General features: G+C 36.9%; 1 protein-coding gene across 1 annotated transcript in view; it reads left to right on the top strand.

Annotated features, from left to right (window-relative positions):
• The window catches only part of LOC105230335 (neuroligin-4, Y-linked), a 123,736-nt gene extending 105,929 nt beyond the window's left edge, over positions 1 to 17,807 (top strand). The window contains exons 5-13 of the mRNA XM_011211035.4: positions 517 to 741; positions 5,190 to 5,387; positions 5,449 to 5,835; positions 6,202 to 6,238; positions 9,287 to 9,499; positions 13,386 to 13,524; positions 15,422 to 15,573; positions 15,771 to 15,886; positions 16,019 to 17,807. Of these exons, the coding sequence (XP_011209337.3) occupies positions 517 to 741; positions 5,190 to 5,387; positions 5,449 to 5,835; positions 6,202 to 6,238; positions 9,287 to 9,499; positions 13,386 to 13,524; positions 15,422 to 15,573; positions 15,771 to 15,886; positions 16,019 to 17,274 (2,723 nt within the window). The 3' untranslated portion in view covers positions 17,275 to 17,807. The remainder of the gene's footprint in view (positions 1 to 516; positions 742 to 5,189; positions 5,388 to 5,448; positions 5,836 to 6,201; positions 6,239 to 9,286; positions 9,500 to 13,385; positions 13,525 to 15,421; positions 15,574 to 15,770; positions 15,887 to 16,018) is intronic.
• Positions 17,808 to 18,632: the final 825 nt, after the last annotated feature.

The raw sequence follows: 18,632 nt of genomic DNA, 5'->3' as shown, positions 1-18,632 counted from the left end.
AAACCTTTTATGAAAACATCTGACACTAGCAATTTGTGGAACAATACACTGAAATTGAACACTTTTTAGACTCGAGCAGAAGCCGTTGAGAATGGTAAAAACTAAGAATTCCAAAAAATTTAAAAACCATTGGAAGCAAAAGATAAAATAACAAACGTTAAGGGAAAAATAATTTGCGAGCGATCTGATATCCGGAAAAGAGAGGGTGCGTGGTGAATTTTTAAGGCTTGAAAACGGGTTTTCTCCGATTTCCGCCAAATCTACTAGTCTTATGGGAAACAGTTTTATGGCAAAGTTGTAGGTAATGAAATGATCTATAGCTTTTGGATATAGACTTTTTTCACATAACCTCAAAATGTATGTGAAAAATTCAAATATTCAAGTTTTCTTTTAAACGCAACTTCGTATGTCCCAAATCAGCCGTATATTTCTTGTTATTTAAGTAAAATCTATCTAAAATCTACATATTTAAATTAGTGTATGGTTTTTCAACAAATGTAATATCTTCTCTTGCAGTCGCTTCGCGTGACGCTTCTGGCAGTGGCAGCAGCAGCAGCGGATCAAGCAACAATGCGGGCGGTAGTAGTGGCGGTGGAGGCGGGCAAACCAGATACCCGGTTGTAGTGTTTGTACATGGCGAATCCTATGAATGGAATAGTGGGAATCCGTATGATGGCTCGGTGTTGGCGAGCTTTGGACAAATACTTGTCGTTACAATAAATTATCGACTGGGCATACTAGGTACGTATAAGCAAAAATGATATTTTTACTTAAAACAACTTCACACAGATTGAATATGCGGTGTTAGTACAGTAAGTTTTGCTCACTTCTCACAATAATTCAACAATTATCGGTGATTAAGAACCTCAATTGTGAGAATAAATACATACTTGTACTTTGGACTAGTGTGGCTTGGCTTACACTTTCAAGGAAGGGATAAGGAATTGGTAATTCCATATAAGTCAAAAGTGCTGCTAAAGCACTACACCATTACAATTCGATACTTTTAAGGGCCCCAACTGATGGACATTGGGCAGATAAAAGACTAAATTCAGCTGGTTGGTGAGTAATGCGTTTAGTTGGGTCTTCTTAAATTGGCTGGAGTGCGGCTGCTTGCATCATGGCCGCCCTTATCAGCATAAATATAACACAATATATTATAAATCCTTTATGCAAATCCAACTGGCTCTTTGTTTCATATTGAAAATGAATTTAAAATAGAAAGAATATTAAAAACACAAATGCTTAATTAAAGCAAAGTAGAACAGCGTGCGTTTGAGCGTTCACTTTTAATTTACTTAGCCATTTTTTTAATGTAAAAACTCTCTGCAAAGCCGGTGCCGCTCGCCCCTCTCCCTGCGCTTATAATATTAATTTGCAGCAGTTTTCGGAAACAAAGGGCCATAAGACTAAAATAAATGGACTTTCACAATTTCAGCAGAGACCACCAATAATACATTTTCGCCCGCTACATATGCATGCTAATGTGTATTTTAAGCGCGCCTGCTCTGTGTGGCACTTAAAATTTTATGCAAATATATATGCAACGTGCACTTTATTAAAAAGCACAATTAGCGCCCAGATTGCAATGACACAGCGGAGCGGTGTTAATGTAACTACACACTTACACATGCACAAACACACACACTCGCACGCGTACACTGCGCTTTAGGACACGCTTGAAAATAAACTTTTACTACTATTTAGCATAGAACGTAGCTTTACGTGATATTCATTTGTTTCCCAATTTGCATATGAAATTTGCTTTCCAGTAACCCTCCGAACTGCAAAAAAAAACCGCTTTTCGCGCTCCAATCGCATACAAGTGCGTTTGTGTGTGTGTGGAGGCGTGTGTATTTTTGCGGCGGTGCGTGGGTTACTTGGTGGCGGTGTTGGAGTTGGTTGTGTTGCAATGCCGCAGTTGTGGCTGCTGTTAGTGTTTAGCTGCTTTGGAATTTATAAATGCAACTTTTGCTTTTATGAATTTTTCATGAGCCACCCACACACGCACACACACACACATAGTGACAGTCAAGCAAGCAACCAAATGCGATGATTCGTTTGCACAGCACAGCAATTCAAATTGTTTCCGCCCACTATGCGCGGCGCAAATGCGAATGTTGGCTATAAAATTAAATGAAATTTTTCATTCAAAATTCAACTGGATTTCGAGTTTAGAAGGTTGATAGCGGTGTCAATGTTTGGTGGCAAAAAGGCGTGTTGGCGGTGCCATGCTGCAGCGTAGTTGCCGGCTTTATTCGACACACACCGGTTGCCCGCTAGCGCATTTGACGCATCCAAAATACATATAGAACTAAGCGCGGTTACTACTAAATGCAACTGCATGAACTCGAACTCAAATACTGACACGCGACTACGCGTTGCAAATAAATGCGAGAAAAAATGTCATCACATAAAGGGTGTGTGTAGTTTTGTAGTGAAAATCGAATTGCTGAGTATAGTTATGGCTATAGTATTCACAAAATTTGGTATATTGAATGCTGAAATTATAGTATGACCGAAATTATAAGCTTATGTAACAGAAAATATTGCATTATTTCTTTTTATATTGAATGAAGCCAAAAACAATGCTTAATGATAGCTGTAATACATACCAAAATAACGCTTACGTCAACGAAAAGGTACATCGAAATACTTCAAATCTTCGACTTCCGAGTAAAGATAGATAAAAATACTTCACATCCTCGATTTACGAGTACAGCATGTTTATAACTCCGTACTATCAGTCTTCTGACAATAAATATTGTAACCATTTCGATTTTCGTTGTCCGACATTCCCTGAAAGAACTCACTCACAACTGTTTCTTACTCTATAATTTATGACTTGCTTAAATCAGTTTTATACTACGTATAGTAAGGGTAATTTTCTAAGTATACTTCAAAAAAATCTGCCTACGCTAGTTTTTGGAATTCGGAAATATATTTTTTTCGTCTGATGTTTCTAATATAAGCATATAAGGTATTTTAATATAACATATATAGGTATTCATTAAGCACACTGGTATACCATAAATAATATGGACATACCATAATAATATGAATTCAACAGAATAACTGTCTTGGGATAAGTCTGGAAAAGTGGCCAATTGGAGAAGACTTATATAACAACAAGGAAGTTAACTGATTGCTTACTCACAACCTTTGCCGTAGTTACGTTTCATCTAACAAAGAAATTCACCATTAAAGCCACACACATAGTTACATATTCCTCCACAAAACCCTTAACAAATTAATAACAGTAATTCCAATATTTTTACAATCGAATCGCAGCACCCGTTACACCACGAACAGGTATTTTTTGAACCTAACACAGATTTGCTAGAAACTAAGTTTGCACGTGGCATGTGGCAAGCGGCAGCGACAAAGGTAAATATGCACTTGTTTACCTGAATTGCAGCATGTTTTCATAGATATAACGGTGACAAAAAATTTTGCGCTTACATTAAATTGCATGTGTGAATTTGTCATATCCGTGTAGCTCTCATGCACTCGAGTACATAATATATCGCACTTGTTACGTTAAAGTGTAACAACTCAAAATTTGAACATTTTCAGTAGAGACGAAAAACTGTTTTAGTAAATATTAATAATATATTACAAAGAAAAAACAATGTAATTGCACGAAAATATCATTAAAAATAATATAACCGTTGTTTCATTTTTATTTGTTTAGTATTTGCACGAAAATAACAAATTTTTGAGTTATTACTCTTTTCCTGAAATTTTTTTTATATACATAGTGGTATTATTTTGAGTTGTCTCTGTGTAACAATTCAAAATGTTACACTTTATGTGATACACTAACGAACCAATTTGATAAAACACTTGGAGACAACTAAAAATGTAACACTTTAGTTGAGTCGAAAGAAGTCATTCTGAAAACAAAGAGAGAGTCATAACGGTTTTTTTAACGAAAGACTAGACAAATCACTGAACGATTTTTACAGTGGGTAGAGATGACCACTGCACATTATTTTCTTGCAAAAACTAAAATTTGGAAATTTTGAGTTGTTACACTTTAACGTAACAAGTGCGATATGTATGTACTGCATATGCCCCCAGGTATGCGGCGCTATGCTTGCCATGGATTAAGTATGCGAAATCCGCTACGTACAACGTAAACTCCAACACGTTCCGCTTGTGGACACGCCGGTATGCGCGTGTGTGTGTGTAACGAGTTTAGGCTTTAGTGCATTTGAACAGACCAAAGCGAGATAAACATAAGTGAACGCATCCGCACAGAGTCAGCGCAATGTTGACCTAAATGTAAACACTTACACATTAATACATATATATATACATATATATATGAGTAGGCGGGGGATGCGCCAAGTGACTATTCAAACTCGTTGCCAGACAGCGCAAGTCATGCACAAATATTTTGCTTAAAATGTTGCTGCGATTGAAAAACCCGAACGTAATGGAATTTTGTCAGCAGTTGGCGTAGGTGAATTCAACGCCAAAGAATGTGAGATACTTTAAGTGCTGTATCGCAACCAGAAGTTACGACCAGAGGGTCGGATAAATATTGAGTTTGCCTCCCTGCCATCATCGTACAACAGGTTGGTTCAGTTTTTCTCCTCATCTATGGCATGCTGAAAATTAGGATACATCGAATTTTTAATAATTTTCAATAGATTTGGGGCCATGAAACTAAAAGCAAGTTCCATGGAATCGCCTTATCAATAGTGAACCAAATCAAGACCCTCCACTGTTTTCCTTTTTGGCCAATGGGTTAACAAATTGCGATAATTTAACTGAAGGAGATACTTTACATGAAAATGATAATGTCTATTTAGTTGGCGGGAACTATACTTCTGAATTTGCTCAGGAGATTCTCAGATAATTTTCAACCGTCATAATAGAATAAAGCTTCACAACTTATCTCTGTCTACAGGCGCCGATGAGTCAACGCACATCCCTACCTGAGTAATTGAGTTTAATTATGAGACCGAAATTTTTGATCTCAAAACATAAACGTAAGCTTCTCGAGTTCCTTCTCTATAGGTTTAATTTTAAATACTGACTTCCAAGGTCAGCGCATAACCACAAGAACTCAGCTCATAAATAATAATATAGAATATAGTTATTTGAAACTTCTTCACTTTCTGTGAAAAAAATATTTCGTATCCTTTAACACAAAATCTAATTCTTCATTCCCTATACAGGTTTCTTAAATGCCAATACAGATCGCTACTCGAAACTGCCAGCCAACTATGGCCTAATGGACATCATTGCTGCGTTACACTGGCTGAAGGAGAATATTGCTGCATTTGGTGGCGATCCACAGAGCATAACCCTAGCGGGTCATGGCACCGGAGCAGCGTGTGTGCATTTTCTCATCTCCTCACTGGCGGTGCCAGAAGGTAAAGCAGAGATAAATGCCAGCAAATTCAATATATAAACAAATTTATATTTTATGACTAGGTCTCCTTTTTAACCGCGCCATACTGATGTCCGGCTCTGGTTTGGCACCCTGGTCGCTGGTGAGCAACCCCGCCAAATATGCAGCCATCGTTGCGCATCATGTGAACTGTGCGCCCGACCTGTCACATGCGCATCTGATGAAGTGTCTGCGCGACAAGACACTGGAGCAGCTGCTGAGCGTACCCATACGTCAGCCCGAGTTCGGTTTCGCGTTTGGCCCCAGCATAGATGGTGTGGTCATCGATGGAGGTGATTATGTACCGCCAGCGCCCGGTTCGGCTGCTGCACAAGCCCAAGCATCGACTGCAGCCGGCATAGGCCTCGGCGGGGGTGCAGGCATCGCAGCAGCGGGTGGTTGGGGTACGCCGGGACAGTTGGAAAATATCGGTAATTATTGTAGACTCTAAGTATATCATAAATAACATGCAAAAGTAATATGTATAAGTTCTTATTGAGTGAAATAATGAAACCATGATTAATTAATTTCATTTACATGACCACTTTCAATTTGCAACCTGAACTTATTTCGCGCACTATTTGCTGTACATCCGCTGTGGGCATATTGCTTCCTCCTCTTCATGGTATCGTTGATTGTAATGCGCGCTGTATTTCAACGGGATTACAACACATTATCGACTTGCCTTTATCCGCTTTCTCCAATTGCCGCGGTGGCTGCTTAACGCACGGATGCGCTTTTAATGTCATCTTAAACTCCAATGGCGACGGCTTCAATTTGCTCTCATTTTAATACAGTATTAATGAGGAAAACAGCCATTAACAAGCTGTCAAGGTATGTAAAACCTATAACCTGTGAATGATTTATGTTTATACTGTTTAATGCAAAGAGTGAGTGATTTTAATTTCGGAAGAGGATTCGTTGAAAGATTGAAATCTGTGAATGATTGTGTTTATTTACTTACTGTTTAAATATATCACTGCTCAATTGCTTATAGCGTCTTTGCAAAAATTAAATTTATTAATTTTTACTCAGATGGAAATACTGACGATTGATAAGGTGTTCTTGCAGTAAGCTGTTTGGCCCCTTCGAATATCTGCTTTTGCTTTTTCAAAAAAAATATATTTTCTTTTTTCTGTTGTTCGCACATGTGTCTTTTAATATTGTTTCCTTGACGTAATAATCCTGTCTTTCGGTGCTGATTTTCCAGAAGATTAGCGTAATACTCATACTTTTCGGACTAGTACGATTTCAGTCAGAGTCACCTTCTTGTGAACTAGTTCTTCCTCAAACTTGGATCTTCAACTACAAGGTTTATATGTGGCACCCTTTATGGATGTGTGCAGGCAATTAGTAATTAACATAAATTTGCGCTAGGCAATAATGTGGGTAATACATCGATATTAGTACATCATTAGCGCAAATCTTGCATTAATTAGTGTTAAATAATGCAGAAATGGTGAACTAATTGCAAGGAAACATGAAACAGCACTACTCGTAGGTTATATACATATACGTAGATATATGGCGTTGACAGTTTTGTCTAATAGTCGGTTTTGCTTCAAATTCTACTTCGGCGTCACATAACATATATGCAAAGATATAAAGTGATTAAGCACTTAGGAGAAGATCGTCCTAGAAAAAATGTAGCTCTACTTACTCGTACTCTTTAGCTTTCTCTATTTAACTTAAAATTTTGTATCCTTCATCTCTATCAATGCTCAACTTTGCTTATGACTAATTGAATTACAGTCATTCCGTAATTTATAGTACGCAGAACTAGCGGTACATTAGCGCATATGACTTAGGTGATATGAATGTTATAATTAGTACATATTTACAAAATTAGTCAATGTATCCACTTAGCAAATTGCTCACACTTATAAACGTGTCTCTATCTTTAACTCAACTATTTTGCATCAGCTACTTCATCACTTTGACAACACCACACGCGTTCGAGCTTGAGACGTTAACAGCAGCTTCTTACCGTGAATCTTTTCATAAACTCTTAATTAATTCCGTATTTCCTACAGCTCTGTCCACGTGAAACGGATTAACTTAATAACAGATAAGCTCAAGTACACGAGGGCGACTTGTTTGGATTCATAGACGCCAGTGTCAAGAAGAACAAATCTCTTCACAAATGAAGACACTTTGCTTATTTATTTAGTATAACTACGTTTTTCCTCTGTATGAACTTTAGTTCGTCTAAAATGATTTTCGAGTATGAGTTGGTGTTTCCAATATTAACTATAATTAAAAAATTACCTGAGCCACAGGGACCTAACCATGAATAGCGCTTCTCATAGATGATAAATTATTAACTTTTCATATGTCTATTATAAAATACTAAATGCTAGACCTAGAGCAGAAATAAATCATATCTAGAGACATTTCTGATATTTCTTACTAACTAGGCAACAAAGCAGCTTTCATGAAAAGTAGCTAAACGAAACACGAAATATAGATATCGAAGGTAACTTCAAGAACGAGTATTTATATTTATAAATGTAATATAAAGAACAACGCAGCATTGTTACGTTGGCATTGACCTGTAGAGATGGAAATAGTAGCAGTCGGCATAAAGTTGTCTACACACCATGGTTACCAGGTTAGCAGTGCAGCAGATGACGGATTCACAAGGCCAGCTACACAACTACTCAGCAAGTAGCTCACTAGTCTATGGCATTGTAAAATTTTGCAGCCAAAGGGCATTAAATTGTTTTTAGAATGGAAATGAAAAGAAAACACTGAAACTGACACACAAAAAATAACTGACACAAAGCTGGAAAAACTAAATGCAAAATGTTTAATTGAAGTATGGGAGTATGTAGATATATATTAGTATATATTGCAAAGTTTTGAAAAGCAAAAAAGGAAATTATTTTAAATTTTTTAAAATTCAAAGTTTAGTTAATTTTTCGTTCATCGTTCTCAAAGCATAATAGACGCCGACGTCCAATGACAGAATCTTATGAAATTTACTAAAGCAACAGATTTTTACTCAAAAGCTCAGAGTTTGAGTTTAGTGATATTTTAACATTAAATAATTGGCCAGACAATAAAGCAGTTTTAAAAATGAGCTACAAAAATTTTACCGTTTGTTTCACTCGCCTCTCTAAAATTTTGGTTAATGAAGGACTAACGGGATTGCAAATAATTAATTTCTATTCAAAAAACTTTCAAAATATTTTAAAGAAATGACATGCAATCTATTTGTCTATACATTTCTACACAGAAATTTGCTTCACATGCCTTTTGTATAAATATATTGAACATGTTTTTAAGAGTTCTTATTCTGTAATGTACCTCGATTTCATCAGTGCAAAATAACGGTAATTTAACTGATTTCATTTGTTTTCCATTTCCTGGCTCTTTCACGTTTTGCTTACGTAGCAAACAGTGACGCCCCTTCCTGTAATTTTGAAGCGTACACAGATAGAATATTAATCTTTTTTACTGCAGCCAGGTCACATACCACATATTGCATACCCTTTAACCATGCAACCGATATGATCAACGACATTTGCTAGTGTGCGTAAGCTTTCCTTTACATATGTGCACATACATATATTTGAGCGGATTCTTACGTACACTGCATTTAAATCGCACTCGTCTTACCTTTCTTCGCTTTCCTTGCTCGGTGTTTCGGCTTAAATCCAATTTACATGTAAAAATGCATTTAACGCGTAGCTGAAACCAAGCTGCTTTTATGTCTGAGCGCACATTTATATAAAAATGTAGGTTTGCATGTAGCGTACGTGTGTGCGTGCTAGTGTGTGTATCGTTTTCTGCCTGCTCTTACCACAATCAGTTTTAATTTATTTCGTTTGCTTTTATTTTCCATTTCCTTGCATGACAAACAAACGAATAAATACGCAGATATGACCTGTTGGCTGGCGTGACACGTGCCGAGGCGTTTTTCTCCTTCAATTCCGGCGACGTACAGTACGGCATCGAAGCGGATCGTCGCTCGAAAATACTAAAGGCCTACGTACGCAATACGTACACGTATCATCTGAACGAAATATTTGCGACGATTGTTAATGAGTACACGGATTGGGAGCGACCCGTGCAGCATCCAATTAATATACGGTAAGCATTTTAAACAAATACAGACATAAAAGCAAACATGGCAACACAAACGCACTCATCATATGTATCATATATAATACATACATATGTATCATATATAATGTATATAGTATATAGATGCAATATGTTGAGTTATGTAATGCTTAATAGAGCGTTAAATGGCAGAAAGTTCATAATTCTGGATTTTTTGGAACACAATCATCACATTACATATTCGTTAAAGCCTAAGTAATAGAAAAATATTTAATTTAATTGTAAAAAACTATTTGTATTGAGTATAAGAAGAACATCAACAAATTTTCTCATCCTAAATCACTGAGTGCCTTCCTAGAGCGCCCTATACTCCAATAACTTCGTCTCTCAAGTTTGTTTTAATAAATATATCGCTGCGATTCTGTAAAGTTTAATGAATTTATTGGATAACTCACTAATAAAACACCGATTTGGCAATAAAGCTGCCTGAAATCGGTTCACACCACACCTATAATTGCTTGAAACCAAGAAGCAATTTTAACCAAAACATAATACAAGTAAAACCATAATCAACTAATAACGTATTTTCAGCACTTACTTAATAGCTTTTATGTAAGCAAATTTTAAATTTTAATTCTCACTGCATGAGAAAGTGTTTCATACATTTAAATATATTCAAATTGAAGCATTCAAAATATTGAGTTGAACTTTATTTACATCGAATCGTGTTATTTGCATAAAATATTTAAAACTTAATCGAATATATAGCGAAAGTGTTGCAAAATAATTTGGTTTATTGATGCATTTTGCAAATGGATAAATGAAATAATAATGACTTTATTTATTTGAAATCACTCTCTCAACACTTTTGCTATTGTTGATGTTGTTGATTGTAATAACAAATGTGAAAGATTAAATTTCATTCTATTAATTTCGTGTATAATATTTTGATAAATAAATTTATTTTACCTTTTTTCAGAAATATAATTTAACTCTCGCTTATCATACCATAGAATTTGTATGAGCATTAAGTATTTGATATTTGTTAACAAAATTTGGAAATATCAAAAACACTTACGAGGGTTGCTATATATATTTCTGGCCTAATAATGAAAATAGTAATATTTATCAACGAAAATGTTTTTTTTTTTTTTCGTTGGATTTGGCTCGTCTTGGAAGACCCACACGGTCGACTGCTTTTTTGTTTCGGGCTCATACGCATAGATCCATGATTCGTCACCTGTGAAGATCTTATAAACGTCTTTTGAAGCACCGCGATCGTATTTTTTCAGCATTTCTTTACACCGATCCACACGAGCCTTTTTTTGAGCGATTGTAAAATTGTGCGGGATCCAACGAGAACAAACCTTTTTTACGGCCAGGTGTTCATGCAATATCGAATGTATGCTGGTGGGAGAAATGCATAGGCATGCCTCTATCTGAAGGTATGTTACATGATGGTCTTGCATTATCAGTTCACGTACGGCATCGATGTTTTCTGCCACAACGGCTGTTTTTGGACGACCTTCACGGAATTCGTCTTTGAGCGAGCGTCGGCCACGATTGAATTCGTTGTAACAGTTTTTCACAGTGCTATAGGATGGTGCTTCATAGCCATACAAAGATTTTAGTTCATCGATGCACTCTTGTCCTGATAATCCACGTCAAATTTGAGAAAAATGATCGCACAAAAATGTTCACGAGTTAATTCCATTTTTTGGCCGAGATGAATTTTTTAATTCCCTGTAAATAAAACATTTCACGATTAAATGACAAAACGAGCTGAGTGATGTTATGCTAAAAAATGTCAAACTTTCCATTGGAAATGTCAGTTTGCACCTGGCAACACTTAGTGTTGCCTAGTCCAGAAATATATATAGCAGCCTATGTATTACTTATTAATTAATGCTTATTGAGCTAATTATCACAACGCCAGAATGTGTAACAAAACAAACCGTAATTACTTTTTTTCATAAATGCATTACACTTATTTTTTCGTAAAGCAAATTTTATTTTATTTCATGTAATTAGTTTTAAAAATGATGGACCGTAAATGATCTTCATGCTCAGCCAAGCATGTGTGACCCTGACGGCCTGGTGGGTTGAAGTCGGGTTTGCCTCAGTTATCGATTTAATGGACTGCTTCAATTCAGTCAGATTTCTGGGGTTTGCTTTGCACACCTCTCACTCGACAAAACCCTATAAAAGATCTAGTGCAGTCAGGTCAGGTGAACTTGATGGCCAGCGAAAAACGAAGTTGCTTGTTTATAATTTGTTTTCAAATTTTCTTTAGTCTGGGGTAAGTGTCTATCTATGCTCGAAGCAAACGCTAGTAAAAGGTTACGTCTTTGTGCCAGTTTGACATCTTTAGATAAAAATAAACATTGCCAGTTACTGTTACACTGTTTTCTTCAAACAAGTATGGTCCGAGAATAGATCTTGATGAAACTGCGCACCACACAGTGACTCCTTCTGGGTAAAGTTCGTCTGGTAGATTTTTTCTGAATTTTATTCACTTAATATACGGTAATTTTGTTTGGTTACAATTCCGTTTAAATCAAAATAAGCCACATCAAACATAAACAGACGGTTTATTAAGTTATTGTCTTCTTCGGCCATTTGAATAATTTTTGGCAAAATTTTCAGCGAATAAGCAAATCTAGAGGGTTTAACCGGCTTGCTATTTGAATTTTATATGAAAACAAGTTTAAGTCATCATGAATTATCCTTTATTATGATCGTCTGAGCAGTCTTGAAGTCACTACACACACAGAAAAATAAATTACGGCTGGTTTTTATAGCACGATTTGTGCGCCACCCGGTAACCGGGAAGAATTAATTGAAATTTAGTACAGATTATCACAATTCGAGAGCCCTCTGTGATTCAAAAAATATATAAAATTGTGGGTGGCCGATCCCCTAAAAGTTTTATGTACATTTCGCACAAACAATAACAGAAAATTATTCAGATATTTAATACTATTAACCACGTAAGATTTCTATTAGAAAAAAAGTTCATAAATTTGCTCTGATGGAATCCTCAAACGACTCAAAATAAGTGATGCACCAAATTCGCTTGAGTATATGAAGAATATATAATATGTATGTATGTAGGTGTAAACTTATTATTTTGTGCTATCAGAAGCTACGCACAAATATACGAGCAATTTCAATTTTATTGAGAGATAGCTTAAAGCTAAGCGCAATTCAACCGGTTTAAAATCCATGGTTACGCAATACTATTACGAACAGCCATTGCTGCATACTATATAACTGCACGAAGCATAAAAGCAAAGCATACTCAATTCCAGATTGCATAATAGTAATCGCCTCACTCATACCTATCTATGCTCCTACTAGTACCTTAACTCATGCTCAGAAACGCATACAAATATGTATGTATACAGGTATTCATATATGTATTTATAGCCTGAACAGGGCGTATTCACGAAGTTTGTAGCACATAGAAGGAAGCTTTGGTGACCCTATAAAATGTATAAAAAAATAGGAAGCGCTAATTGGTTGAAATCGACGATATCGAAACACTATAGCTGACATCAAAACTGATCGGTCAAAATGGAATCTTTGTATGGAAAACTTTTTTATTTGACAAACTCTGGCACAGATTACTTTCGAAGGCAGCGACACGGTCTCCGTAAAAATTATTCAGAAAGGAACACTATGGCATATAGCTGTCATACAATCTGACCGATCAAAATCAAGATACGATCCTTTTATGCTATGCATTAGTGAATGGTAACCGAAGTTAACAATTATTCTTTTTTTCTTATTGCTTAGCAACAACTACACTAAACATTAAGTATTGCACTCGTAAGCTATGCATTTTTTATATAAGATACACTTTTGATTGTTGAAAAATATTATATCCGTTCTCCTATTTTCACATTTGCAGTGATGAAACACTGGAAGCGCTCAGCGATGCACAAATTGTGGCACCCGCTGCTCAAACCGTCGACCTACACTCGGCGGATCATCGCAATTCGTACTTGTACGTCTTTGACTATCAGACGAGATATGGGGATTATCCTCAGGTAAGTTTGATGCTCATATCATGGTCACGGCTCTTAAGCATAGCACACATATCTATATATGTATGTATAATGAAATATGTGAAAGTATTTGAGTTAAATTTGCTCATTATTTTGAACAGTTCGTGAAGTTCTCTCAAAAGTTTAACTTTTAACTTATAAAAATATTTCCTGCTTATTCTAATTCCCTTTACATATTCTTATATTTAAAAGCGTGTATAAATAATTTCGATATTAACTAGGTACATGTAAACTGCTACTATATTCATATAAGGAACTCAGGTGATACACTAGTTCTGAGATAATTAGACTGGATTGGCGTGCCAACTAGAGACCTTTATGTACGATACTTTGCTCTGTAGCTTCAATTACATCTTTTTTAAAATTTTAAGATTTCCAATATTTATTTTTGCATTAAAACAATATATAGTATGTACATATCTTTTTGAAAAATAAATTCGAATTCTTCTTATAAGCTTACAATTAGTGACTTTTGAAAAAAAAATTAATTTTGATATTTTTTGCTAACTTTACTTTATAAAGCTAATAGTTTCAAATGAAAAATTATAACTTTGTTCACATAACGGTTTTTATAGACTATGTGAAGTATGGCATTCTTCAACTCTCCAAGTAAGCTTAAGAACTTTCATTGGCTTCAAAAGTTTTAGTTTCAAAGAAAATGATTGGGAACCTTTGGTTAAAAAATCATTAGCCATCCATCAAAAGAGAATTGTATATTTGAACCACTTCAAAGCAAATTTAAGAACGGCGTGCGATGTGAAACTCCGGAGTAAACTTTTACAGTATACAGTTTACAGTACCGTTGCAAATAAATAAAGTCGAATGTGAAGCTTTTTCTGACTAAATTTTGTATCGAAATGTTTGTGTTAAGCCTTACAATCATGAACGCATTCTATAATTCTTAGCTTCAACCCGCAAATCTCTTCGCATTTTGTCACTTTACCGACTGAAAAGCAATTTTAGTTACGATGATATAACCGTATATGAATGATGATATAACCAGCTAATTCTGGGAATTACAATCGTTCTTTTTGTTAGGTATGTGCTACAGAAATTCATAACTGCCGCATTGCTAAGATTTGTTTACATTCAACTGATTGCAGATTGCAGTTTATATATGTACCTTTAACCCCATATACCAATGTACATATGAATTTATATGGATTTATGCTATGCAAGCATTTGAACTCCACTTCAGTACACACATGCGCATATGCAAGTAGTGCGAGCATGTAGACCAGTCAATGCAGCAAACGTTCAAACAACTTATGTAGGCAATTATCTGCAATACTAAGTGCTTCGGAAGCGGCTCAAGGCAAGCCAAGTGCACTACGCCTTATACCCATACACAACAGCTGCTCTACAACGCCCAACACAAGTTAGAGTTGAAGTGAGGTAAAGCGAGCTTTTCCAACGCCAAACCCACTAAGGGACATCAAGTGATCTAATGCGTGAGCATTTGCCTACAACACATACATATGCACATACCCTTACTTACATTCCAAAGCAATCAAAGGCGCTGAAGAGTTCTAAGTGTTGATGAGAACTCTTTGAAAACTTTCATTACCGGTGCTACTGTTCTAGGAAAATATTTCGGCATTCATGCAAAGTGAATGATTTCAAGGGTAATACAAGAAATAGTTCTTATTATGTAATGAGTTATATAATTTCACTCGTGTAATCAAATAAAGATAGCATAGCAAGCTTTAATAAGGCTTCAATGAGTTTTAACGATTATCCTCCTTTCGCCCAACCGACGGTACGGAATTAGCCCAATCATGAGAGTTTTTTGCTATTATCCAATTCTATTATTCCTAAAAACTTCGCTGTTTTTCTATATATTTCTGTACATTTGTCTATATTCTTCTTTTGTTTTCAGCGCCAAGGCTGCATTCATGGCGAGGACTTACCTTATCTGTTCGGCGCACCTTTAGTGGGTGGTTTCAGTCATTTCACACGAAATTACACCAAAACCGAAATCAATCTCTCCGAGGTTGTAATGTTGTACTGGTCAAACTTCGTGCGCACTGGGTGAGTAATAAAAGCAATGAAGCTCTTATTATACCTTAGCTCATGACCTTATCAACACATACATTATTAGGCAAAGAAGACCCAGAAAACTTTATTTTGCAAGACACCTAATTTTCCTAATCCTTATAACCTTATTCGACGATCCAGAATATCCAAAGTATGTCTAAAGCATGTGTTTCACTTTCCTCTCTTCCCAGTAATCCGAATGAACAAATGGAAGGTGAACATCCCGGTAGTCGACAGGAGCGAAGTCGATACAAAACGATTGAATGGACCGCTTACGAGAGTGTGCATAAAAAGTATCTCAATTTCGGTAAGTTGTTTCAAACAAACTGCGAGAATAGTTGTTACATATACTAGGATCATTTATTAACCCCATTTATTACTCAATATTTATAAAAGCACTTTTACTTAGCTTAAACCATATCAATCTACATCTTTCCAGACACAAAACCCAAACTCAAGAATCACTATCGCGCACATCGCTTATCCTTCTGGCTGAATCTCATTCCCGATCTGCACAAGCCAGGCGGTGACAATGTGCCCGCCGCACATCACCAGCTACTGGATGATACTGATGATGATGTCGACAATAATATCGCCAATGACGGTTCCGTTAAGCCACTCAACCCACCCTATTCGCCGCATGCTGGCAGCGCGGCGCTTGGCAATTTCACATTATTTACTAATCAAGTATTCTCACTGCTGAATCTCTCGTCACCCTCATCGGCGCGTAATGGCACACGTTATGGCGGCAAAATGTATGGCGCTGACGACAACGGAGAAGCACATGCCGCCGGAAGTGGTTCGCCACCGGATGGCCAAGACGGTTTTGCTGCCTACTCCACCGCACTGAGCGTCACAATTGCAATTGGCTGTTCACTGCTCATCCTGAACGTGCTTATCTTCGCTGGTGTTTACTATCAACGTGACAAGACGCGCCTAAGTGAGCCGCGCGCGCAGACCAAGCTGAAGCGGCAAGAAAACGGTCAAATGCCGAATAACATATGCGGCGATCTGGAAACCTTAACGATACACACGAAAAACGATCCGGCGACGATACTTTCGCATCATCACGCGCTGCAACACCAACACCAGCTGCCACCACCCGAATTCGCAGATATACCACATCGTGCGCCGCCGCCGCCAAAACATTTAAAATCGCTGCAGGATGCGAGCGGCAATATAAGTATGGGTGGCGCGCTCAGTGCGCCGGGTAGCGCGGCAAGCGGTGGTGGTATGGTAGGTGGTGCCATGGGTAGCAGCGGCGGTGGCGGCAATGCTGCTGGTGTTGGGGGTCTGGGCAGCGCCGGCGGGCAAGGTAGTAGTGGGCCCAGTGGCAGCGGAGGTGGTGGCAGCATGATGGGTCTAATGCCACCACCGCACGCGTTGCAAGTCATGGGCAATCAATGTGGCACGCTTACTAAAAAGAGTTGCATGAAACAAACACAACAGCAGCAGCAACAGCAACAGCTGGTGGTTACACATCAGCAGCATTTGCAGAATCATCATAATCAAAGCATGACGACGGCTTTAATGGGTGGCGGCGGTGGTGCTGTTGGTCCACCGCCACCTTCGGTGTCCAGCGCACAAGCGCACACGCACGCAAATGTGCAACAACAGCAGCAGCAACAACATCATCAGCAAGCACAACTACAACAAATCCAACAGCATCCACTAATGGATGAGTTGCGAGTGTGACATTAATTAACAGTGCGTTTCAAATGTGATCTCTAGCGGTGATTAAATGATTGTGATGTGAAATGAAGTGGAAACGGGCGCCACACAATGCCATATAGCTCGATTAAAGTGTGTGTGTGTGTATGTGTCGCTTTGTGAGTGTGTGGGTGTGTGATTTTGAGCATCTAGTGGATATGCGTGGATTTAATCGTGTGCGGCGTCCTTGGTGATAACGCCCATTACCTATTCTCTCTGTGGGCGTCGGTACGCCATTGCATTTAGTAGCAAACCAAAACGGGATTACATGACGTAGGCGCATTTTGTTAATTACATATTTAGTAGTATTAGTATTAGATATAGTAGCATTATTGAGGATATATATATTAAGCACGAGGAAAAAGCTATATTAAGTCGTGGTGCTAGGCACAAAACCTAAATATTATTTCAAAACAGGTTCTAACTGTAGCCATACTTAGTAGGAAGTTTTAAAACTAAAAATTCGATTGTCGTATAAAATTGAAGTTTAACAATCAAATATTTTGTACATAGTGAAACTAAAGCGTGTAAACTGATGCATTATTAGCCAGAATTATAGTTACGAAGCTGGTTTTCCAACCATTTCAAATTCGTTTATGATTTTGTAACATTTAATTATAATATTTCGTTTTGATTTGACATTTTGTTGTACATAAATTTTAAAAACTCTAAACTACTGAAGTAATTACGTTGAAGCAAAAAGCAATTTAGAGCAATTTAGAGCCACTTTAAAACAAATTCATATATTCGTTTATATTTTAAAAGCTATCAAGTTAATATTTTGCCCTATAATTTGAAAACTTTCTGGTCTTAAACTTTATAGTCCCAAAAACTTGATAGATATTGAGAAAAATGCAAGCTGTATCATATTTCCGATTTTATTTCTGCCATGAACGATGGTCCCGTAAGATTCTTCTGGGTTTGGGTGCTGTTTAAATACAACTTGTCACTCGAGCATCCATCTAATTGTCTATGGTATGTTTATTGACTTCAAACACTTTTTGCATTTTCGTTATCACCGGAAGTCTGCACTAGTTTATGGATATGCTTAGTTTTTGTGGGGTCCGAGGCATTAAAATCTATGAAAAATGATGCAGAAGAAGCATTTGAGGGAAGAAAAATTTTCTCGGTTTCATCAAACTCTAAATTGATAAAATAAAACCTCTCAAGTTCCAACACATTTAACAAAACAGCCTCTGCCACAGTTGGCAATAGTTTTATTCTGCAAAAGGATCTGATATACCGAAGTATCTTCAGTTGAGTCCAGTCTGTAAAAATAAGAATTCGCTCTAAAGAAATATAGAGCAATTACTCTAAACAAACTGATTAATAGCTTCCACTAA

This window comes from Bactrocera dorsalis, chromosome 2 (assembly GCF_023373825.1).
Source record: "Bactrocera dorsalis isolate Fly_Bdor chromosome 2, ASM2337382v1, whole genome shotgun sequence".
In the NCBI taxonomy this organism is placed as follows: Eukaryota; Metazoa; Arthropoda; class Insecta; order Diptera; family Tephritidae; genus Bactrocera; species Bactrocera dorsalis.
Note: the sequence above shows the minus strand (reverse complement) of the source record. Positions and strands in the feature narration are given on the sequence as shown.